Source organism: Necator americanus, chromosome X, assembly GCF_031761385.1.
Source record: "Necator americanus strain Aroian chromosome X, whole genome shotgun sequence".
Classification (NCBI taxonomy): domain Eukaryota; kingdom Metazoa; phylum Nematoda; class Chromadorea; order Rhabditida; family Ancylostomatidae; genus Necator; species Necator americanus.
Genome location: NC_087376.1, coordinates 18,449,050 through 18,472,717, shown reverse-complemented (window position 1 = coordinate 18,472,717; position 23,668 = coordinate 18,449,050). Strand labels below are relative to the sequence as shown.

At 42.1% G+C, this 23,668-nt stretch overlaps 4 protein-coding genes across 5 annotated transcripts in view; 1 reads left to right on the top strand and 3 right to left on the bottom strand.

Annotated features, from left to right (window-relative positions):
- RB195_024023 (uncharacterized protein) overlaps positions 1 to 23,668 on the bottom strand; it is a gene marked incomplete at both ends in the record, with an annotated part of 34,373 nt that overhangs the window by 8,935 nt on the left and 1,770 nt on the right. Inside the window, 5 exons of one of the 2 annotated variants that reach the window (XM_064211662.1) lie at positions 12,107 to 12,265; positions 20,615 to 20,707; positions 20,789 to 20,921; positions 21,011 to 21,106; positions 21,190 to 21,327. In XM_064211662.1, the coding sequence (XP_064067543.1) occupies positions 12,107 to 12,265; positions 20,615 to 20,707; positions 20,789 to 20,921; positions 21,011 to 21,106; positions 21,190 to 21,327 (619 nt within the window). Of the gene's footprint in view, positions 1 to 12,094; positions 12,266 to 20,614; positions 20,708 to 20,788; positions 20,922 to 21,010; positions 21,107 to 21,189; positions 21,328 to 23,668 lie in introns of those variants that run through there. The other variant, XM_013444882.2, reaches the window with a different exon arrangement.
- RB195_024026 (uncharacterized protein) lies at positions 6,884 to 7,977 on the bottom strand (the record flags this gene model as incomplete). The annotated part of the gene is made up of 3 exons (XM_064211666.1): positions 6,884 to 7,153; positions 7,259 to 7,570; positions 7,867 to 7,977. 3 exons carry the CDS (start codon positions 7,975 to 7,977, stop codon positions 6,884 to 6,886), a joined length of 693 nt encoding a protein of 230 aa, XP_064067546.1.
- RB195_024025 (uncharacterized protein) lies at positions 8,348 to 9,145 on the bottom strand (the record flags this gene model as incomplete). Its single annotated transcript, XM_064211665.1, has 1 exon — positions 8,348 to 9,145. One exon carries the CDS (start codon positions 9,143 to 9,145, stop codon positions 8,348 to 8,350), a length of 798 nt encoding a protein of 265 aa, XP_064067545.1.
- On the top strand, positions 9,242 to 9,661 carry RB195_024024 (uncharacterized protein; the record flags this gene model as incomplete). Its single annotated transcript, XM_064211664.1, has 1 exon — positions 9,242 to 9,661. One exon carries the CDS (start codon positions 9,242 to 9,244, stop codon positions 9,659 to 9,661), a length of 420 nt encoding a protein of 139 aa, XP_064067544.1.

Sequence of the window (23,668 nt, the reverse complement as noted above, 5' to 3'; positions counted from 1 at the left end):
TAACGCTGGTTTCCATTTTTCTTGATGCTAACAGATAGTGAACTAAAATGTTTTTGTTACTGGGTTCCCCAAATCGCTTAGTCTTCCATATCTCTTTCCGGAAATGTAAGACACATCCAGGGAAGCCAACCAGCTGTAGGTTATCTTATCGGTTTCACAATTGTGAAGTTAGTGTTCGAGCACTGCTGGTTGAGAAAATTGAAACACGTGGAGACTTGTCCATGTGTTGGGCAAATGACGCAGCAATCAATTTTGTAACGACAACACAGCAGTGTTTCGTAGTCCATTATACGCTGTTCAATTCTGGACATAGAAACAATTGTGTGAGTGGATGCCAACCTTTTTCCGTAGCCAGACAACTATGTTGTCGATAGTACTCTCCCGTTCACCAGGAAAGAGAACGGTTTATGCACTTATAGTTATCTATACCTATCTTATACTTACAGTTTATCAGCGCTATGATCTGCTGAACGCTCAACCCGAACGGATTTAATTAAGCTTGGTGTTGCGTGAGCAGTTCGTGAACAGTGCGACATTGTTTGAAACGTTCGTATAAAGTGAGGTAACGGCAAAAGACATTATGACAAATCGTACATTTCATGTCGCGTTCGAACGCAATACTGCTGTTTGCGAAAGCTGTTAAAACTACTGAGGTGGACAGGTATATATCTGATCAGCTGGTTCAAGACTGTGTTAAGCAGAAAATTCTATTTGCAGGCTCCCCAACACCACTTGTGAAATTATAGCTCTCACTTTAACGTCACGTAGATTATTCAAAGCGAAACCACTCACAAAAAGTTAATAAATTCTTTTTGAAATATATAGGACTGGGCATACAGGTAAGTTCTTAGACGACGACATTTCTTTCTAAACAGATTGGCGGATTACGAAATATATGGATGGTCATCTTCAGGATGTTGTCCTGTTATCGCTATGCCTAGTTGGCGTGAGAAGACTACAAACCCTCAAAGCCTCCTTCTTATCACTTACGGAAATCTTGGTCGTCCCAACTGCACAAAGATTCTGGATCTCATGTAGAAAAGCGCATTAGTTAGGATAGGTACAGCGCCAATCACAGAAACACGACATGAACCTTGTTCGTTGTTGTGAACAGCATTAGTGCCGTTTTGAACATAAAGGAGTTGTGATAATAAGCTCGCTAACCTTCTGATGATGCCAAAACCCACTAATCCTGAGAACGTTTTTCTACGGTCTATGTTTAGCCTCAGAGCAGATACAATCACAAGTGAACTTTGATTCACCCACTGTTCTCCTCCAAATCGTCCCGGCACAAAACGTTCACAGCATTGCTCGTTATACATACTCCTTTAGCAACGAAAACATGCAGTTTAGCCTTGTTTACAATGTCATAAGCAGGAGTCGTTGTTCGATTTGTTGCATCTGCCGGCTTTTGTTAGAGTCACCGCTTATACCGTGAAGTAGCAGGTTGGCTATGAAATGTCGAGTGATGTGATGTTGTTGACCGCGGCGGAGAAAATGGATGTTCTGTCATACTAATACGATCTTTTGTTCCAAAGAAAGAAGTTTCTTCACCAGTACTTTGCTGATACATCTCTGAGTAGTGCTTATGTTCGACTGTCCTTGAATCTCAGCATGTTGTCTATTTTTGTCTTTTTTTCATTGATCTAGATTGTTTCTAATGTGTTCCTTGCTGTGACCTGTTCCAGGTGTTGGAGGTATCGTACCTAATTAAAATTACCATATATACACACAACACCACATATCTTGCACTGGTCACACTGAACACAGATACTATATGATATTGGAAAGCAAGTGTGCTTAAAAACAGTTAATTATCAAGTCAAAAAAGAGTTTATTTATGGATCATTCTTAAGGTTCGTGGATTATTTTAGAAAACACGAAAGTTTCTTGACATCTGTGAAACGTATTATTAGTGTATATTAAAAAAACACCTGTCACGTTTAAATGGCAGTTAATTGTCGATAGTACAATTTAAGCAACAGCCAGGATTGTGAACAAACTCTATTACGGCTAACGTTTCGGCGTTGTCGCCTTCGTTAGAGCCTGGAAAAGTCACATCATTTGTGATATATCCTCTCTAATGCCTCATCCAGAACAAGTAATCATTCATTAAGATGCTACATCCAAAATCGAAATCAAAAGAATCCAAATCGTTGTGCTTACCTAGGTAGCTGCGTTACCGTGATATTAGCACACCTCAGCGTGATAAAATCGCTCCGCTAATACTAAGTAGGATGAGACCCGCGCATGACCCCGTAGATCAAAACCCACAAAGGTCTTGATACAGAGCCAGTTCTTTGGTCACGGCTATGCATTCTTCAAACGAGCTGGCTCTGTATCGAGACCTTTGCAGGTTTTTACCTACGCGGTCATATGCGGGTCGCATCCTATTTAGCATCAGCGGAGCGATTTTGTCACCCTGAGGTCTGCTAATATCACGGCAACGCGGCTACCCAGGTAAGCGCAACAATTTGGACTCTTTTGATTTCGATTTTGGATGTATCATCTCAGGGAATGATGACTTGTTCTGGATGAGGCATTTGAGAGGATATATCACAAATGATCTGACTTTCCAGGCTCTGACGAAGGTGACGACGCCGAATCGTTAGCTGTAACAAAGTTTGTACACAATCACGGCTGTTGCTTAAACTGGAATATCGACAAGTTGCAATCTCTATGCAAGATTCAAAGAAAGTCGAACTTTCGCACTTCTGGTAGTTAATTGCCTAAAAGCACTTTCGGCGACATATTGATCCGCAATAAAGCATCTCAATATCAGTTTTTGCCGGCTTCATAAGCTTTAGGTGGTAGGTTTGCAGCAAAGTGGCAAGAAAATTACTAATTTGACCGTAGCTGGCAGATGTCATTTATGAACTAAACATATTCGTGATCAGTATTATCAATTACACCAAAGAGACATATTCCGTTCAATTCTATGAGATATAGAAGGAAAAACCCTATCATTGTCTGAGACACGTTCCACCCCTTGTTTCGCTCTTCATTAACACTCACCAGCAGCACTGTTTATCATGCTGACTATTTCTTCGTTCTAATGGTGTCTCTGAAAATTTTACCACGCCCTCTAGCTCGAAATATTTTTTTCAACTCGCTGTTCTTTTTGACCTTGTAGATAAACAATACATTCCTTGAATAAGCAATGTTTTTCATATAATGCCTTGCTAATCAATTGTTTTTTAGTGTTATTGTTGTAATTAACTGGACTACATTATTATGACGGTGTTGCTCCTGCATGATCCTGCTTGAGTCAACGTTGAATCCTTTACCTAATTTCGATGCGAATAGAAAGAGGACAAAGTGTCACTTTTCTTAACCGTGCAAACTTGAAACAAAGGTATTCCAACATTTTTTATTGTATCATTGGGTACCACGGATCTGCCTCACTAGAGAGATCACAGCCAGATAGTCGCGAACCTACGCGCGTGCGCATCCACAAATCGCCAATAAGGGGCTATTCGAGGACGAAAGGCGAAGCTGTGCATGTCTTGAGACGCCGGTGGATTCAGGGGACGGACTTCCTGTTGCTGCTGTACCAGGACTGACTAATGAAATCTTTGCATTCCGCACGTCGGTCAGGCCAAAAGTCTGCGGTCAAGTGAGTTGGAGGTTCAAGAAAGGTGTCGTCTCCACTCCCGTCTCCAACAAACAAACTCCATTTGTCTACTCCGGGAGAGTGCAACATTTTCCCGAAACTCATGGGAATAGAGGCCGGCAGCCTGTCCATGGGTTTTAAAATTATATGCACGTTACAGTAATAAAAAAAAGTCTTCTGGAGGAATACGTGGTACCAAGATCAAGGGTCTAGTTGGGCAAAAACCCTCCTGAAAACGACCACCTCATCTCGTTCCTTCAAGTATAGGCGCTCATATAGCAATCAAAAATTAATTGAAATAAACAGAATCAAAGAAGCAAATCTACGCTTAATATATAAATTGAAATAATATAATATTGTAAACACTGATAAATGGTACTATAATGAATATTAATATATAATGCTGCAGGTAAAATAAAAGCATATAATATATAATAGACGCCAGATGACAGATGGCTGCACTGCAAAGATTAAAAGTGTGTCAGTACATATATACGCACATAAGTTGAAAACTTGAGGAAACTCTCAACTTGTATGGAATTGTTTTTTTCGCAAAATGGAAAAAAAACAGCTGAGAACAACGGAGAACAATTTTTAAATTTCCATTTTCACACTATTTCTCACTACTTGCAACCTAACACTACTACTACTAACTAGTACCGACGCAGAACTCGTTCTTAAAACATCTACCCACTACATCCTACTTTCTAAACTCAATTTTACTCACTGACAGTGATTACAGACGATGTATAATTCGATCCCAGCCAGAATCGCTTTACAAAACGAGAAAAAATCACTGAGAAGAACATTTTGCTGTCATTTTTGTTCTGAAATTGTACTGACAGCACTATATACCGCATTCGGGGGTGATTTAGAGATAATTTTAGCGATTAACGTAGGATCTGATTGGAAGTGACTGCTGGACTGGTTGGTTAGGTTGAAAAATAAACATGAAAAACGGACTGCAGAAAAAACGAAAAGGAACAGCTTTGTTTTTTTGTAAACTAGTTACTGGACTTCATTCATAAAGTCATAAAGATTTTGACCAAGCCAAAAAACTAAAATTTTGCACCTTTTTTTTCTGCGGGATTTGCGCAGGAAAGATGTTGTGACTTCCAGTGAAAGGTGGTGAAATCATGATGTAACGATTGATGTTCCTCAGAACCTTCTCAAACTTTGTATGCCAGGCCTGCTTTTCTGGAGATCGTCTAGGCGACATTCGTTCTTCACGCACTGCGCATTTCTGAGCGGTGTTGTTATGACTATGTTGTTACTGTACAAAAGTAAAGTTTATATTCACTTGGGTCTACTTGAGTTAATGTTCCTTTTCACGCTTTCCTCGTAATCTAGAACGATTTCTGAGCAGAGTTAAGTGTGTAGTTGGGAAAAATCCCTTCTGGAAACGAACCACCCTTTAGAGGACCCTCTAGAAAACAACCCCTCATCTCGTTCTTTCTAGCATAGCCGCTCATAGCAATGAAAAATTAGTTATAATAAAGTGAATTAAGGAAACAGATTGGAGGTTTAATAAATAAATCAAAATAATGTAATATAGCAAATACTAATAAATACTACTATAATGGATATTAATGTAAGGTGCTGTGAGGACAACAGAGAAAACATTACAAACCTAGTTTCATACTATTTCCTACTATTTGCACACAATTTTTAACAATGACTATGAAAACGAACGGTTGCGAGATCGGTCGCCGCCGAAATTGTCCCATTTGTGCAAAGTGAAAAACAACAGATACCGAATGTCTGCAGGAAGTAGAATATAGTGAGAAAATGCTTTTAAAATGTATTCTAAAAGCACTTCCTAACTATATTCTACTTCCTGCAGACCATTTTACTTATTGATAATAATTACACACAATGAATAGATCGATCTGCGCCGGAATCGTGATTTTTGCAAAACCGGAAAAAATTGCTGAGAAGAACAGAACACAGACAGTTTTTGTGAGATTGTATTTAGAGCACTGCTCACCGCATACAAGTGTTATTTAGAGATCTTTTTAGTTATTAGTACAGTTCCCGATTGAAAATTACTGCTGGACTTGTCGGATCTTTTCAGGAACCTTCAGGGTTTTTTGAAAGCTAGTTGAGAAAAGAAATCTCTTTCTACGAAACGCCTCCAGCTTTGTTGCATGAAATTTAGGTGGGTATTCGCTGTGAGCGTCAGAAACTCGTGGGACCTTCACTGTGTCAATTTTATCAGTAACTCCACCTGTAAATATCTTTTTTTTTCGGTCAATAACAGTATCAAAATTACTTTTTCGAGTAATAATAAGAAATTCGTCATTGTCAGATAAGCAATGTGCTCTTTAGACTCTCCTACACTAACTGCAAAACACCCGCTTTTGTCGGGGATTGATCCCTGAAAAACAGGGACATATCACGGTGCGTCATAAAATAGAAACAATGTCTTGTATTAACAGGCTTTTGCATAGAGAACATAATACATTTATATCATTTCATTTTTTTTTCATTTCTTATAATGAAGTGTAATGTGTAATGATGAAGTGTACTTGTAATGAGTGCCCAAGCAATGTCCGAACTATGAAGGGAAAGAAGTTTTTTCTTCTACGGCCTTTTAGCACTAATTACGAAGTTACCTCTGGTCAGTTCCATGTCTTACAAATAAAATAATAATACAGAACGTATACGAATCTGATTGCTGGCTGCGTGGCCCAGCTTTAACTAAACACAATCAGGTGCTAGAGCGTACGCATTGGGAAAGTGCAAGTTACACAACCCAGCCTATTATATGGTGAAAGATTCCTATACATTGCAAAAAGGTCCTGTAGTTCAGAAAATCGCCAAAGCCCATAACCTGAAAGGTCAACTGCCTGAAGGAAGTATGGAGTCTTTGGCAACAAATGTTCGTTTCGTCACGCTGAACTGCTGAACACTATCGAGTGAATTCCAACAAGCCGCCCTGTCTAGGCTTCTGCGATATCTCTGTGTGCCTGTTGCTGCACTGCAGGAAACACACACGAGAGATTGGCCCGTCATCAGCATCAAAAATTACACCATATACTGCCGCGATGGTGATGAGAACAAAGTAGGTGGGTGCGCGATAGTTGTGAGAAACGACTATAACAAAATGGTGGAGGAATTTGGCTCAACGTCGTCTAGATGCCTTTGTACGACGGGATAGCAGAGGATGTAAACTCAGGATCGTAAGTGCCCACTTACCTACGAAAACTGCTGAGGAGAACAGTAGGGACGCCTCTTATGATAATGTCAAGGCAATGATGTCTAAAATTTTTAGTAATTCTTCCATTTATCCCGATCGCGTGCCAGAGTAGCCCAATGGTTCCTTCCTTCGCGTGGGACACGAAGAGCGTCATATTTTTCTTTGAAGGACTTTGTGAAGAAATCTGACCATCGGGTCAGCGGTCTTCCTGTAGCGCGCTTAATATCGCGGAAAACCCAGTCGTTCACGGCTCTGGTCCAACGGTTGTCGTTAAAGCGCATCACGTGTCCGGCCCACCTTATTTTACTTTCCTTGGCAAACGCGGCGGCGTCTCTAATCTTCTATCGCAGACGTAGTAGAGAACATCGAATCCCGTCCCTCACTTGCGTGAAACTTCGTGATGCTAGGAGTATCACTCTCTCAACTGCGCGTTCAATTACGCTCACCGCGTTTTCTTCCTGCTTGCAAAATGCCCAGGCTTCCAAAGCATAGGTCAAAGCAGGAAGTACGGTGGTATTGAAGAGGTGAGCACGGAGCCGGGTGTTCCTGCTCTTCTTCACCACATTTTCGATGCTCTTATATGCTCCCCAAGCCGCTCGCCTCCTCCTGCCCAGCTCGAGGGTCAGGTCGTTCATCATGTTCAATTCCCGACCCAGATAAACGTAGCTGGTGCATTCGGATATGTTCGTTCCGTTGAGCGTGAATGGGGCATCCGAGATCCATCCGTTGCGCATGAACATCCTCTTTTGCAGATTCAGCTGAAGACCGATGCATCCACATGTTTCGTCGAATTAGGTCAGCATTCGTTCCGCTTGGCTGATGCTAGGTGTTATCAGAACGATGTCATCAGCAAAGCGCAAATGGTGTAGCTGCCGACCATCAACCTTCACTCCCATGTTGTCCCGTTCCAATTTTTGCATTGCGTTCTCGAGGATGGCTGTGAATATTTTGGGTGAGATTGTATCACCCTGTCGGGCCCCCTTCTTCACGTGATGATATTTTTGTAGAATGACGAAATTGCGGTCGTGAAGTTACTGTACAAGTCTTGAAGTACCTTTATGTACTGAGTAGGGACGCCTTGGTTGTCCAAGGCTTCCATAACCTCTTCCGTCTCAACTGAGTCGAAGGCCTTCTTTAATTTGATGAAAGTGAGACAGAGCGGCATATTGTACTTTCGTGATACTCGATAAGTTTCGAAACAGCGTGAATGTAGTCAGTCGTGCTGAATTCTTTTCGAAACCCTGCTTGCTCGCATGGCTTTCCTTGATCCAAGACTTTTTCAATCCTATTAAGGATCACTCTTGTAAAGAGCTTGTACATGACGGACAATAAGCAGATTGGACGATAGCTGCCGATGTCATGTGGATCTCCCTTTTTATACAACAACACGGTCTTGCTGGTCTTCCACTGTTTAGGAACCTTGCATTCCGACAGAGAACGTGTAAAGATCCTCGCCAGGGTGTTGAACAGTGCTGGCGGAAGGTTCCTCAGGTGTTCTGGACTTATTCTGTCGGGAAAGGGTGCCGTAAGATTTCTTACCGACGTGATAGAATTTTCGTATTTCGGACGGGAGAACCTCTGGAATGAAATGTCCGTCTTCCCTCAGATGGAGGCAAGTGGACATGGCTGTTGAAGAGATCAGAGTAGAAGTCGTAGATAATTTTCTCTATCCCCCTTCTCGATGCAATGGTTGTTCCCTTTGGGTTCCGGAGAGCGGTCATCCTCGTATTGCGACTGTCGAATTCTCGACGGGCATAGCGGATGCTTTTTCCGACTTCTGCTGCTTCAGCCAGTACTTCTGCTCTTCTCTCTTTAAGGTCTTCCTTTATCGCCTCTCTGCAAAGCCTTGTGAGCTCGGACGTGAGTTCTTGGTTCCCTGCAGCTCGTGCTGCTCCACGCTGGCGTATCAGCTCAAGAGTTTCAAGAGACAAGCGTCTCTTGGTGGTTTTAAAATCCTCAGCCTTCTTCGTGCATTCGTGAAGGTGTTCAACGCGCTGGTCATATTCCTCGTCGATGTTGTCCATCGCGGAATCTTCCCAGAAGCCGGCTAGCGTAGCGAAGAGATCCCAGTTAATGATAGTTCTGAGATTTCGCTCTCTGAACTTGGCGGCTTTCTGTTCTCTCCTTGTGAAGGAAATTCTTCCTCGGAAGAGGCGATGGTCCGATCCCGTATAGAACTTTGATACAACAGCGACGTCCGTCAGGCAGAACCTTTTATTGACGGTGATGTGGTCTATTCCATTACGGTACCCTCCACTGGGTGACTCCCACGTCCAGCGTAGAGAGGAGGGCTTCTGGAATTGCGAGTTCCGATGGATGGGCTTAGTCGTCATGATGAACTCGGAGAGCCTCTTCCCCTTGTCGTTCCATTGTAGGCCGTTGTTCGAAAGAAATACGATCCGATGTGGTAGGAAAATGGTACAATCCAGATGAGCGCACGTCGGGCAACGGTGACCGTCTGGTTGACTTATGTGAACAGACGGATCTCGTTAAGACAACACGACAGACGACGTCAACAACTCACTTGGCAAGGGTCAACACTTTTAACGCCTGAAGAGCAGCGCAAGCGGAAGATGAGGACTCTTAAACTTCAGCTGGACTACGTTCTAGCGAGGAACATTCCTCAGTCAGACATCCGAAAATCTAGAACTGTTTGGGACGTCGACTTCGACTCTAACCACCGACCAGTTCTTCTCAGCTTCATAATACGGTTCCAAAAGAGAAGCCGAGAAGTTCCTCTTCAACCGAAAATCGACATGGGCAGGTCAGGTGAAAGACGAAGAATGCAGAACAAAATTCCGCCAACGTGTGTCTATTCATGTTGGAGTACGGACCAGAAAGAAGCTTAGTGATGCAGATTCCTTCACAAAGTGCATCCAGGACGCTGCAAAGGAAACGCTCCCGGTTCTACTGCCGCGGAAGAAGTTTGCCTTTGCATCTGAAACAAAATCCACGTACAATTCTGTATGTGTCCCACGGAGCACTGGTGACTTCAACCAAAAAAAAGCGTCTTAGGAGGAAGTTGCATTATTAAAACTAAAACAAGACTGCGATAATGAGTGGACGTCAAGAGCGAAGGAGTTTTAAAAAGCGTGGGAGGACAAAAACCCGCGGAAAGCCTATGCTTTACCAAAACAGTATAGCAGCAAAATGAAAAGATGTTCTCCTGTCCTTAACACTGCCAATGGAGTGGCTGTCGGTGAAATAACACTTCTAATTTAGAGGGATTACTTCAAGATCTTGCTGAACTGGAAAGCACCGTCAGCTCCTAAACTCGAGCACGTTCATAGGCCGACATATAGAGTTAACGAGGAAACATGGACCGAGTCGGAGGTTCTGGTCTGTATCCAGAAGATGAAAATGGAAAATCTGGTGGAGACGACAAGATAAAGAACAAAGGATAAAGTTTCTGGCGTTAATCAATCCGCTTGGGATGAGCACCCACGTTTACTTCAATTCAGAATCGTTTAAGGTTCACGAACTTTAACTGACTGGCCTATACAATGACTTGCGGTGGCTAACCGATGTGTCAGGTCAGTGTTTTTATCCTCCCAGACAAGTCCGGTACCAAATTATCGTTTCCGGAGGGATGAAAAGCTTGGTGAGCACTAGGGCGGATTCGAACTTCCAATCGATCGTGCACCGCTACACTACACTCACCACCAAGACGACGGGATTAGCCCAGAAATGCTGAAATATCTTCTTCCGTCTGCGATTCGTGAGATGACGAAGATCATTCCTTCAATATAGATAGACGAAGGATATCTGACTCGTGGAGATACGCTGTCATAATTCCCCTCCACAAGAAGGCATCCATCACGGATTCTGGGAATTATCGAGGAATCTCGTTGCTACGTGAACATGTTCTTGGAGCGGATTTTCCTGGACCGACTCATTAAACGTCACGAACAAACAACGCGACGAGCAAGGTGGCTTTCGTCCTGGCCAATCTACGATTGACCAGGTGTTCATCGTCAGGAGAGTGCTCGAAATCCGGGAGAGGTATTCGAAGCCAATGCAATTAGCTTTTGTGGACTTTGAAGCCGCTATCGAATCTGCTCATCGAAGCCATCTTCTCAACGTGCTTTGCGCCGATGGAGTAGCATGAAAGTTTCTTCGTTTGCTTGATGACTCGAACCAACGAACAACTGCTGCAGTTCGAACACCAGCCGGATGTACAACACCGTTTGAGGTGGTAACTGGAGTAAGACAAGGGGCAGTGGCAAGATCCTTCCTGTTCAATTTTGCCATCGATAATAGTATGCAAAGAACAGTAGGTCAGTGTACTGCCCATATCATCCTAGCACTATCAGGACGCCTCTTGACCGATCTAGAGTACGCTGGCGATGTTGTTATATTCATGTTTTTTTTTTTGCTCCATTGGAAGACGTTTGTTTAAAACGCAAACCTCACAACCAGCTTATCACTTCTATTAGTTGCAAAAAAACTAGAGATATCGAAGATGCTCCATTTCGTCCACTTGACACCCCATTTTGAAGACATATGTAAAAGATATATTTAAAGATATACATGGTATATAATATTTTAGTACGTGTTAGTGGATGGGTCTGTGTGCCCGTGTGTCACTAAAATACTCCATGAAGAAGCAAAACTCTTCATTAATAAGGCCGAATCAGCGCAGTTCGCATGGTAGGCAAGCGTTCTACCCTGTAACCACTGAAAAGAGTTGCGACTAGGCATGTGAAACGCCTGAGAGGACAGGCTGCTTTTAGCCATGTGTTAAGGAAAGCATATAAGCCATGCTTCACCTAAGCTTGAATTTCTTTTTAAAAATGAACAGAAAAACGTTGCTACGAAAAGAAAAATTCAATTCTGTAGAACAAATTTAGATAGAGTTCTACTACTTTAAATTTTTACTGATCAGTGAGGGCGAGCAAAGCTAGCGACAAGATGTTTGAAGTCCGGCGACAGCCGGACGTTCAGACTGGTCTGAATAAACCAGAATCAATGAAATTAAAAGATTAGAGTAGGACTTTCTTGCGAAATGAGAAGATTTCTATCGAATAATACATAACATTTTAGAAATACTTTTATTCCTAGGTGCTTTTTTCAGATTGAAGAAACCCTAACGACTTATTTCTCAACCCATTAATAACACGTGAAAGCTTATCTTTCCGGCCCTGATGGAATACCAACTGAAATATTATAACTTGAGTAACACATAAACAAAAATAAGAACAAATCTTCTATATTTGTCAGAAAGAAGATACTTCTTTAAAATATTCGGTTTTCCGGCTTTAGCTGGTAAAAGAAGAGGTTAACTATCGTCTCACTGTATCCCATGGCAATAGGTCCTCGCTAATCATCTGCAGTTTACAGTGCTCGACATAGAAATATTTGAGGGTGCCGACTTTTCTCTCATTGAGCGTAGACCAACCGAAGGCATTGGGGTGGATTTCACGTAGATGTGAACAGTTGTCCATATGAACGACCTAAAACTAGTTGTTTATGGTTTTTCTAAAGCGGTCCGTTGTGTATTTGATGCAGTTTTAAAATGAAACAAACGGCAAAAAATTCGTAGTAGGAACGAGGTTTAGTTAACGACAATTTAAGCAGTCAACATTAAACCAGGATGGAATCTGTGCCCGTTACCGCTGTTCCATTCTCTTTGTTCATAAACTTTGTTCGTAATCCAGAAATTATCTGCAAGCACAAGAAGGATGTAAAACGGCTGTTTTGTGACAACACAATGCATATGCTGTTGTTAGATACGAAGACGATACTATTAATGGTGTAGGTGAAGCAAAGTCAGAAAGAGGTTCGGTTGTGACTGCACGATCGATAGCGTTAAAGTTCGACCTTCCTTGAACCTTGGCTTAAAGATTGCAACTTTTCACGATTGTCAAATGGAAGCAAGAGTCATGATTGTTAACAAAGCTTATTACGGTTAACGTTCCGACGTCGTCGCCTTCGTTAGAGCCTGAAAAGTTAGATCATTTGCAACATATCCTCTTTAATGCCTCATCAGAACAAGTCATCACTCCATAAGATGCTACATCCAAGCCAAAACCGAAAGAGTTCAAATCTTTGTGCTCACCTAATTAGCCGCGTTGTCGTGATATTAGCAGACCTTGGCACGGTAAAATCGTTCTGCTAGTACTAATTAGGATGATACCCGTAGATGAAAATCCGCCAAGGTCTTGATATGGAGCCAGGTCCTTGGCCACGACTGTGGACTCTTCTTTTCTACTCATTTTTAGACCTTTAGCGTTTATCTAAAACTCTTCCCAAGTTCTGGGAGCCACAATTTCGGGTTCGTACGATAAGATAGTGGCAGGCATGTAGAAAGGAGCAATTTCATGACATTTTCTGTGATGAGCTCCGAGAGGGGTTGCTGCGTTTGAAAGTTTCTCCTCCCATCTAGATATTTTTTTAATACGAACACAAAGACACCACCCTGTTTTGCCAATGTATTGTTTGTTTTGCACGAAATTAGATAGACTACGCTAGAGACAATGCAGTCGTCTGCCTTAAGGAATGAGCATATTATTCAGTTTGAAGAAGGGGAGATGCGATCGTACATTCTGTTTCGGGTTAACTGTTTCTTGAGATTTGTGGGAGGTATTTCCACAACTCTCACTTGATCTTCCAGACCACACTTAACCAGACTGGCCCTTATTGCCCTACTCAAGCCGTCGGTTATAACTAACAATCTTGGCTCTTACTTCCATTTGACAATCGACAAATTACACGATCGATAGTTTAAAACCTTCATAGCGCCAACCTTTAACTTTCGATCCCTTTTGTAGTCCTTAAATTGATGCCAGACCTGCCTGGGAGGATAAAAACACTGCATTGACTCATTACCTTGCCCGTGCATTTCACATTGTATAGGCTGCACGCGCGTTCATAAGCCTCGAACAATTTAGAAATAAACTCAAACGAGTGGACGAATTCTCATAGGGAATGATCAACGCCGTGCACTTTATCCTCTACTCCTAAGAACAAAGGATAATCTTTTAATTAGAAAATAATGTTCACATAGCCCAAAAAAGCAAAGTAATCAGCGTTGAAAAGAACATGTAGAGCCGAATATATTCAACGTTACGTTTTTCTCACAAAGAAGAGCTCTCATGTCTTACTTCTTCGTAAGCACCAAATAAAGGAAAGGTGGCTTTACGCTAACCAAAACAAATTTTGCTCAAATTTGTATTTTGCTCAACCTGGGCCTGTCTAATTTCCATGAATATTCCTGTTGGTGCTACTATGTGCTAGAAAATTTCTAGCCCAATAAGTAGAGAGTGCACATTAGTTCTAAGAAGCACCTTGTGTTCCAAAATGAGCAAGTGAAGCAATAAAGCAAGTTCGAGCCATTTTCTTCTATTTGTGAAAGTCCAGCAATTCAGTGTGAGCGACGGTGACTTACATCCACGACCCATTGAGCCAATACCTACATCTGCGTACCGTGCGAAGGAGTGACGCAAGGACAGCTCCAATGAAACCCATACTGATCTAAGCGTTTGCTGTGCTGCTTCAATGAATTAAGAAATGATGGATACTCGTACTGTGGTGGAAGCTCTGTGCTCGTATTTATAATCGAGCGGGACCATAGAGGAGCATGGTTTCCACCCGATGCAACTACATCTCGCTAATGGTCCTCTTATCTATGACGAGAAAATTTGTATTCATTAATTGCTGGAAGCTGGGTATGCCTGAGCAGAGCAAGACATATGAAGGGCCGGAAGCGAAAGCCGAGTAAGTAGCAATGATGAATAATTTGCGACGCCTTGCTGCCAACTTCAAAACTCGTCGCGTTTCTTTCCTTACAAACCAATGTCATGGTTGTTGTGATCAAGTACCACATCAAAAGATGTGGCCAAGTTAGACAACAGCTACCTCTCAAGAAGCAACTATTGTCTAATGCTTGTTTATGAGGAATTACCAAAGCATCTTCGTTAGCGTTAGCGAATAAATAGTATAACACCCACAGCTGAAGTTTCCCTGCACCTGGGCTTTTTCATTTAATTATTCTAGTAGAACTTGTTCCTTTCAATGATACTTAATTAAGACCTTGATGACAATGTGCTCTGTCATGCTCGACGTAGTTCAGGACCAGCGTGTTTATAACTATAAGAGACTTTGAATTTGAGGCAACGAAGCTATCGGAGAGGATGAATTCATTTATTTTCCTGTATGTGTTGCTACGCAGACTGCGCATCTGCAAAAAATCACACTTTAAAGAATTCCCCTACGGTTCAAACGAACTAAAGTATCAAAATCTAAGTGCTACATGTATGGGAGAAAATGACGTTTCTCGAATTTCTGCATTAAATCTACGAATTCCAGGGTCTGTATAACAACTGAAATATAACTTATTATTCTACTGTGAGGTGAATATCATGATTGAATACCTTAAAATGCCCGTAATGAAAATGCTGAACACTCGTACTCCACAATTTCATTTCACTTCAAAGATACTTTTGACAAGAAGAAAGGCAAGAATCTCAGGCTTGCTTTCTTTCGCAAGAAAGCAAGCCTGAGATCTCAAAAAAAAAACTACTTGAAACTAATTACGAGCTCTAAGGTTATGCTAGACGCAGGAACTCCTTGAAAGAGTGCAGAGATTGCAAAAATTTGGCAGGCAGAAAGTTTGATGTGCACACTTGCTCAGACGAACGATAACATCCTGCTACCACGACGGGAACACCGCAAAAGTACTCGCTTGATACACGAACACCACATTTTTGCGCGGAGAACTCGTTCACTTGAAGGCATCACCTCACGAATCTGATGTGATATGGATTACCGATGGTCAAAGACTATACGGGATCGAAGATTGCAGAAACGGGTGGGATCCCGCTCATTTCTTCCTAATCGCCGTACAAAACGGCCCAGAAGATGCGGCTTGGAGGTTGCGGGACGCCATTTTCACTACGAGTTCTACTGGAGCGCGCCAGCCTTGTGCACGCGCTGCATCTTCCTGACCGTTTTTTTTACGGCAATTAGAAAATCATGTTGAAAAGTTTGACTTTCAATGACCTCGGCATAGTTGAATGTCGTATCAATTTTGATAAGCTGTACACGAGGATGTTAAATAAAATTATTCGTTTCGGCAATATCGCCTTCTTCAGAGCCTGAAATGGGCGATTCAATCTACAATTTGAACGACCAACCTCTCCACAACTAAACTGATAAACTCCACGGCTACTTTTTCTATCACCAACTTAACGACTACACTAGATGCTCACCTTGGATCTGAGACGCCTAGCATGGACCGCTGACTGACCGATCATGAGAGCGAATGGTTCAAATGTCTCATTGAAATCAGAAGAACTATCCGAGATATGGTGCCAGTTCCCGCGTCATCGACAGATGTTCGCCCTTGCGGTTTATTTTGGAGTTTTTGGCTTAGATCCAAAATGCCTCCAGCGATTTTCGCTGGAGGCATTTTGGAGCGAGCGAGCCAACGTTTTAGATTCGTGCGCTAAGATTCGGACCCTAATTTCAAAATTGGCTCCGTCGTGTTTTTGTCTTCTATGGGCACCTAAAGGTGTCCATAGAAGACACTTCTTGACCTCTTCTTGCCGTTCACGTGCTCTTTGATGCGAACATACAGCGGTTACGCCGTTTCACCGACATACTCGTCGCCACAGTTTGTGCAAAATCAGATAGATTATCCCGGATCAGTCTCCTTGTCTACCTGTGGGACAAATAGTAATAGAATTCGGTGTTGTACAGATGGTATCGTACAAACAATTCCGAACTAACTGACGCTTCAAATTGTTCGGTGGTATTGCAACGACCAAAATGGAGCTATCTAAGTCTGCTCTCCTGAAACACCGCCTAATGGAAGTGCTCATTTCATCGGAGATATAAGGAAAGCAGAGAGGTATCTTATCTGTGGTGGGATTTTCCAATTGCCGTGCTCGTTCACTTCAGTATCGTCTCGTTTCAGATGTTTGGATTTCATAACCATTAGAAACAGCAATTTTGTGAGCCCAAGTTAACGATTCCTCTCTCTCCTCAGGCCAACTGCAAACGGTTCTTGCTGTGCGGAACATGTTGTTAATTACAGCTTTCTTCATATGAGATGGATGAGCAGAAAATGAACCAAGATGTTTTTACTACTGGGCTTACGATACCATTTCCTTTGGTACGTACCGTTTGAGATGCCAACCTGGATGTTCAAAAAAGGAAGCGAATTGCCCTGTGGTTTCTCCCTAGTAAGTTCCAAGTGTTCGGACTGTCGGTTCAACAAGTTAAAACATTTGTCCATCTCCGCTTGAGTGGCGCAAATGAGAAAGCAATGATCAATGTATCGAGAGTTGTGAGGTTGTAAGTTGTGCAAAGTAAATTCCGGGCCATCTGAAGATATTGCAGTCGAGGCAAGCCTTGAGAAGAACCATCAATTGGGAGATTGAGAATCCGTGTAAATTGATGGTTCTTATGTTTTCTGTCAGCAGTTCGAACATAGCCTGTATCGCAGAGTCATTAGATACATTCATATACAGTGCTTCGACGTCGAAAGACTCCATAACACAGTCTCTTATCAGGTGTGCTGCGTGTAGATGGTCTAGAAACATACGGGTATTTTTTAAATGGGCAGGTATATGGCTCAATAATTGCACAAATGTTGTGTTTGGGAACCACCCTATCCTCTCCGTAGGATCTCCTACACTACTAATTATAGGTCTTACTTTGAATGTAGCAGGATCAGTGGAAGCTGCTGGACTGGAGTTTGTGCGTCTTGATAAGGAGACAGAGCACTGGACAGATCGGCGGGTCAATCTTAAGGGGAGCAATGGACGAAGGAGGAAACTCAGCGGATTTTGCTATCCTAACACATTGGTCGTTTAAAAAACGGGATTTCTTCACGAACTCACTAATGGAAGATAAACGATATAGTGAGGTATCTTGCAAGTGTCTTTCTGTTACTGCAATATCCAGCTGTTGTGGAATGACCGCAAACTCATCACGTTTATCACTCACGCCCTTGATACCTTGCTTTTGCAAGAGAAATGTTAGACTTAGTTCTGTTCTCACAAAATCGAGCTACTGCTTTATATACATCGTTTGCAAAGAGCCGGAATTTCGCATCTACAGTTGAGCTAGTGTCTTGTTGTTTGAAAGGCACAGATCTTTGGTCTCTTTTCCTGTTGTCAAAAGTGGCTTTTCTGCAAAGCCCATTTTGAACTTCATGTAGCGCACAAGTGATCTTGCGCAAAACTACAGTTGAAATGGGCTGCGATGGAGAGAAACTAGGACCCAATTCCAAAACCGACTGCGCATTTTCGGAAAGTCTAAATCCTCCTAACACGGTCGCTCAAGAAACATTTGATAGCACATCCTCGTTACAAACAGTATCGTGTTCACTTCTGCCAGGAAGGGTCATAGCATTTAGTGGTTGTGCATTGTCGCTTCGTGATCTACTCAAAAGGTAGTCGAATTTTAAATTTATTCAACAACCTCGTGTACAGCTTAACAAAATCGATACGACACAGAAAATCATAGACGGATTCACCACCTTCCCCACAATCTACAACCCCGTATAGGCATAACCCACCTGAAACCCATACCACTCTAGATTCGTGGGGTGATGCCTTTAACAGAAAGGTATGTTGCCGTGGTGAGATATGACAGAATTTGTCGTTATTTCGATATTTCGGTTGCGTGAACACGTCACTCACAGTAGAGACTAGGAAACAGGAATATGCTTCTTTTTTTTTTCAGAAAAATTGCTTACAAAAAGAAAGTACGCTCTTGTTATCTTCCTTAAAATCTGAGGGAACCAAATATGCACATCAGCAACTATTCTCATTTAAGAAAAGCTATCGTGCAATAATAGGAAGTTGCAAATGCTCGAGGAACCATACGAACCAGTTAAGCTATCAACGGGTATCGAAAAAGCAAGCAATCCATTGGAAAATAACCACAAAACCTCAATAAAACACCTCGAAGCACGCTGTAACTAAACGCCAATGCTGTATGAGGTAGATAGATCCAGCTGTGATAAAACCCAAATTGATATTATGGAGTCTCGTTCCATATTGGTATTCTGCAGATCAACTGTACATGCATGAATTTTGTATTAATTAGAAATAAACAGCGTCTAGCACTTGTTTCGGTCTACTGTACTCATCGGAAAATCTAGCTGTGTATCATATCGAAATTTACCGAAATGATAAAGTGAGGAATCTCGCAATGGACCGACTTGATTACTGGAAGAGCGTGAAAGCGTGAAATTAATTAATATTATGCTGGAAGTACTCTAACAGCTCTCAGTCTTTCCAACTTCTCAAGTCGGACATCAACATATTCACGAGTTCTTTCCATTGTACTTTGTAAAATAACAGTGGCAGAAGGTGGAAGCAAGGTTTTTCCCCGTGATGCGTCGCAGTAAAGTCGAAAATGATGGCTAACTGTAAGAAAGGGAAAGTCGTTCAAAAAAAATTTTGGACCTGACTTCACAAGGGAGAGACGCACAGAAGTCAAAGTGCTCGAGATGTCAGAAACCTATCCTTAGTTTACCAAAGACAAGTATAAGTAAATTTTCAGTTAGTGACTCAAAAAACACTTAATCAAGGCTAAATTTGTACGGATCTGTTGTTAACCTAAGCATTAAGCACTGTGAAATTGTGTGATTCAATGTGAATGTGTTCGAGTGAACGATTACCTTTCTACTCTCTCGCCGAAAAGCCGCAAAAAGTCCTGACTATTTCACGGATACCCATTTCTACTCGGGAAATTAGTTCAGTTAGCGGATCTTCTCGGGAACGTTCATGAATACGGCCGCTGATCTTACTCCCTCTGATCACCATCTGTTGTGGTTGGTCAGCTTATCAGCAGTTTTCCTGGAAGGTGACTTTCGCTGACCTGCCAAACTTGCTTCAATCTTTTCACTTGGTTCTTTCCTCAATTCCTTCACCAGTGTTCGTAGAAAAGTGGAAGCGTTCATTATTTGGGAGACTTCAAGCAGTATTTTCTCGTCCTCGCGATATACGTTTTTTGTGAATTTTTTTTCTGTTCATTCGCAATCTTACCCAGTTCCTTCTTTCGTTCTTTTTCTTGAGCACTGTCTCACTAGTGCTTTCCGAAAAAAGAACGACGTCGTCTACAAAGCAAAAATTTGAGACAAAACTTTCATTAGCACATGTCCCTTTCCTCCCTCATAAGTGTTTTCATTTTTCGCTATGATGGAATCGTGATGAGTTTCTGCGACATAGCACGCTGATAGCTAAAGGTATATGTAGGTACTACGCGGTCGACGGCTTCAGTTCCCAAACAAGTAAATTTTGCTTCAGTGCTGTGGCAGCATCTTTTTAGTTACAGTCTTGTACTTATGAGAAATGTCATTCTTTCTTCTTTTTGTGAAACGTTTCTGGTCATCAAAATTTGATGCTACTAAAAACTTATTTTCTTTATATTTACTTTGAGAAGTACAATCAGCGCTGGATTTGTTCAGCCGTGGTTACCGCAATGCGTGTGTTAGAACTAACACTGTCTGTTCGCTTGACAAACTCCACACTCACACCGCCTTGTCCAATCAAAGGCGCATTGTGCTCAGCCGATTGGCGAAGTTCAGCGCCGATTGTTCTCTAAAATTGCGCAGACATATGTTTATGTTTGTTTTATAAGCACATTAAAAACATCGATGACATTGTAAAATTCCACCCATTAGGCCCCAGCTCGTGTGGAGTTTTATTCCTAGATTTCCTCTATCTCAAACTGTTCGTACTTGATGCTTGATATGTCCACTAATTTTTTCCAGTATCTCCGCATCTTTACTAATATATCAGCGTAGTTGCTCCTAATCCAGCTATTCATGAAATAAAATGAAACACCTCAAGCTTTTGGAGCCCACAGAAGGCGCAGTCTTGGATGGCGTAAAGAAAAGGCATGTCGGATATGTAGAGTTGCTTTAACACATGATCGGCCTATAACTGGGTTCTTTAGATGGTACCCTCAGTTTTGTGTCGTATTACGTTTTGTATCATGTTGGATGGAGAAGTTATTACCTTCAATGATTGTTCGTGCAACTCGGCTAGGTTCGTGTTGCTAATATCCAAATCTTCCAAAACGAAGAGAGATTTGATGGCTAAAGGCACTTCTGTGAATGGATTCCCTCTTAGAGAAAGTTTCTTCAGCTGACTGCAATCCATTCAGCTTTAACTTCATAACTACACATGAAACAAAAAAGTGGAAAGAATTTGGAAGATTTGTAGGTTGCATGTACTAACGGCAATAGCTCAAACACGTTCTCGTCCAGATATTCAATGCCACAGTTGTCTAAGCTCAGTTCCTCTAGCGAATCTAATCCAATGAACATGCCCATCCTAAATGGAAGTCGCGGTTGCTAAACAGAATACTAACGGGGTTCTTATATCTATCCTAAAAGATTGAGAAAGGAACTTTTTACCTGAATTTAATTTTGTTTCCGTCTAAGACCAGTTTCCTGAGATTGGTTAGGTGTTCAAAAACGCCATCCGCAAGATTTTTGATTTTGTTACTTTCAAGGAAAAGCTGGTGTAGTTCCTCCAATCCTAAGAAGTGATCCCTGAAGGTTTTATTATCAGATGACATTAATATTACAACTGATTAAACTAATAAGAAATGTTTGCAAAACATTTGTTCGGGATCATTTCCAGTTCTAAATGACCAATGGTGAAATCAAACACATCACGAAATTGACGTAGTACTGAAACCACAGGGAATCCGAATGCTTCGGTCTGTGGATTATGTGCGTATACCCAGCAGCTTATTCGCTGGTTTTGCCTGAATAGGCTGCTGAGGGCATATCATTTATCTTTGAAGGATTGCTCGTGGACGTGCACAGGGGTGGTGGCTTCCAGTTTACCTCGTAGGAAAGAACGTCGTCTTCCTGCTATTTGTAACGACCATTAGAGGAAGTTGAGCGGAGCAACGGTGGTTTCGGAATCTGCAAACCAAGCCCTACGGGTTAATTTTACGGGAAAATTTATTGTAAAAGCCACAGCTAAGCAGCTCATTCCCGAAGACTTCAGCATCTTCTATGCAAAGGATGGATACCCGTTTCCAAGAACTCAGGTGGCTGTGAGTCGCAGAAGTTGGCCACCCAATGTCGGACTCTGCCGACGTTCCGAAACTTTTTGTCCCTCAAGAATCTGTATCTACAGGAACAAGTTGTAGTCAAAAGTTGCGAGGTTTGGACTGAGTTTTCTCCTCAACCGAATTCCTCGACTTCCTGCTGCACGATCTTTGCGACATGTTGTCGGGCGTTGTCCCGGAGAAAGCTCTCATATGCTTTGAAAGATGTTTCACAACTCTGGATTGATGACGAACTTGTTGGCACATTCCAAAGCGTCTATTCAACATTTTGCATCAACCAAGTAATTTATTTTATGTTCCTTCTTGTTCACGTTCTTCATTTTTGAAGATTTCCTACACTTATATGACTAAAACATCGGGAAGTGTCCTAAAGCGATTACGACCCGTTTCTCGAAGTTCTATGAGCCCGTGCCGAACATACATCGTTAAAGGCATCTCCCCACGAATCTGAGGTGGTGCAGATTTCAGGTGGAGTATTCTTATAAGGGATAGTAGATTATGGAGAGGAGGGTGATTCCGTCAATTTCTTCTTAAAGGCATCACCCCACGAATCTGAGGTGGTGCAGATTTCAGGTGGAGTATTCGTATACGGGATGGGAGACTACGGAGAGGGAGGTGATTCCGTCCATTTCTTGCTAATTGCCGGCCGTTTCTTGCTAAAAAAAAACGGCCTGGAAGATGCGGCGTCGCACAAGACTGGCGCGCTCTAGTCAAACCTCTTGTACAAAATGGTGCGCCAAAACGAATGAACCCGTATCTTCCGGGCCGTTTTTTACGGCAATTACGAAGAAATGGGCAGAATCACCCCCCGATCTGTAGTCTCCCATCCTGTATACGAATACTCCACCTGAAATCTGCACCACCTCAGATTCGTGGGGTGATGCCTTTAACTGCCGTAAAAAACGGCCCGGAAGATGCGGCGCTGCACAAGGCGCTCCAGTCAAACCTCTTGTACAAAATGGTGCGCCAGAACGCCCGAAGCCGTATCTTCCGGGCCGTTTTTACAGCAATTAGGAAGAAATGGACGGAATCACTCCCCTCCCCATAATCTACTATCCCATATACGAATACTCCACCTGAAATCCGCATCACCTCAGATTCGTGGAGTGATGCCTTTAAGTGGATTTCATTTTTAAAGTCAGTTTTTTTTTTTTGAAAAACGAAGGTCCTTGAGAATTAAGAAGTGTAGGCGAGGAGTGATCGAGAGTTCTCGTTGAAATCTCAACAGATAGATTGTCCCTTTCACTTTTCTCTGCCACCTCTTGGACTAATTTGGCTTCCTACCTCTTTGTCATAACAAAGAAAAGACGAAGAGAATATTCTACTCGAATTATTTCCTTTCTCCAGATTCCGAGCCAACCCCGAATATCCTCTTTCATTAGTTCACCACCCTAAAATCCTGAAAAAGTAGAAGTCAAATTAAGACCATGAAAGAAGCACACCTTTTAAGTTTAACCTTATATGGCTTGACCTATTGTTTGGTCTCAAGGGGGAACATCTCGAATCTTTCTTGTTCGCGAGAATAGTGAATCTCTGAGACTGACTGTGTATTCGATACAAACTTTTACAGTGACCAATCCGACGCACATCGTCTAGACAGGATGAAACTCTATCTCAAGAAATGCAGACGAATGTTCTCGGGATTTCAGTTATATGAACCACTCTGGATTCCACTGAAGATCATGGAGAATCAATTTTGAAAACACTTTCGATAGCACAAAAGCTATACTATGCGCGTTGGTCGACCAAATGACTGAAGGTACATTAAACTGGATTTCAGGAAATGCAAAACCCCCTTAAAGGAGACCACT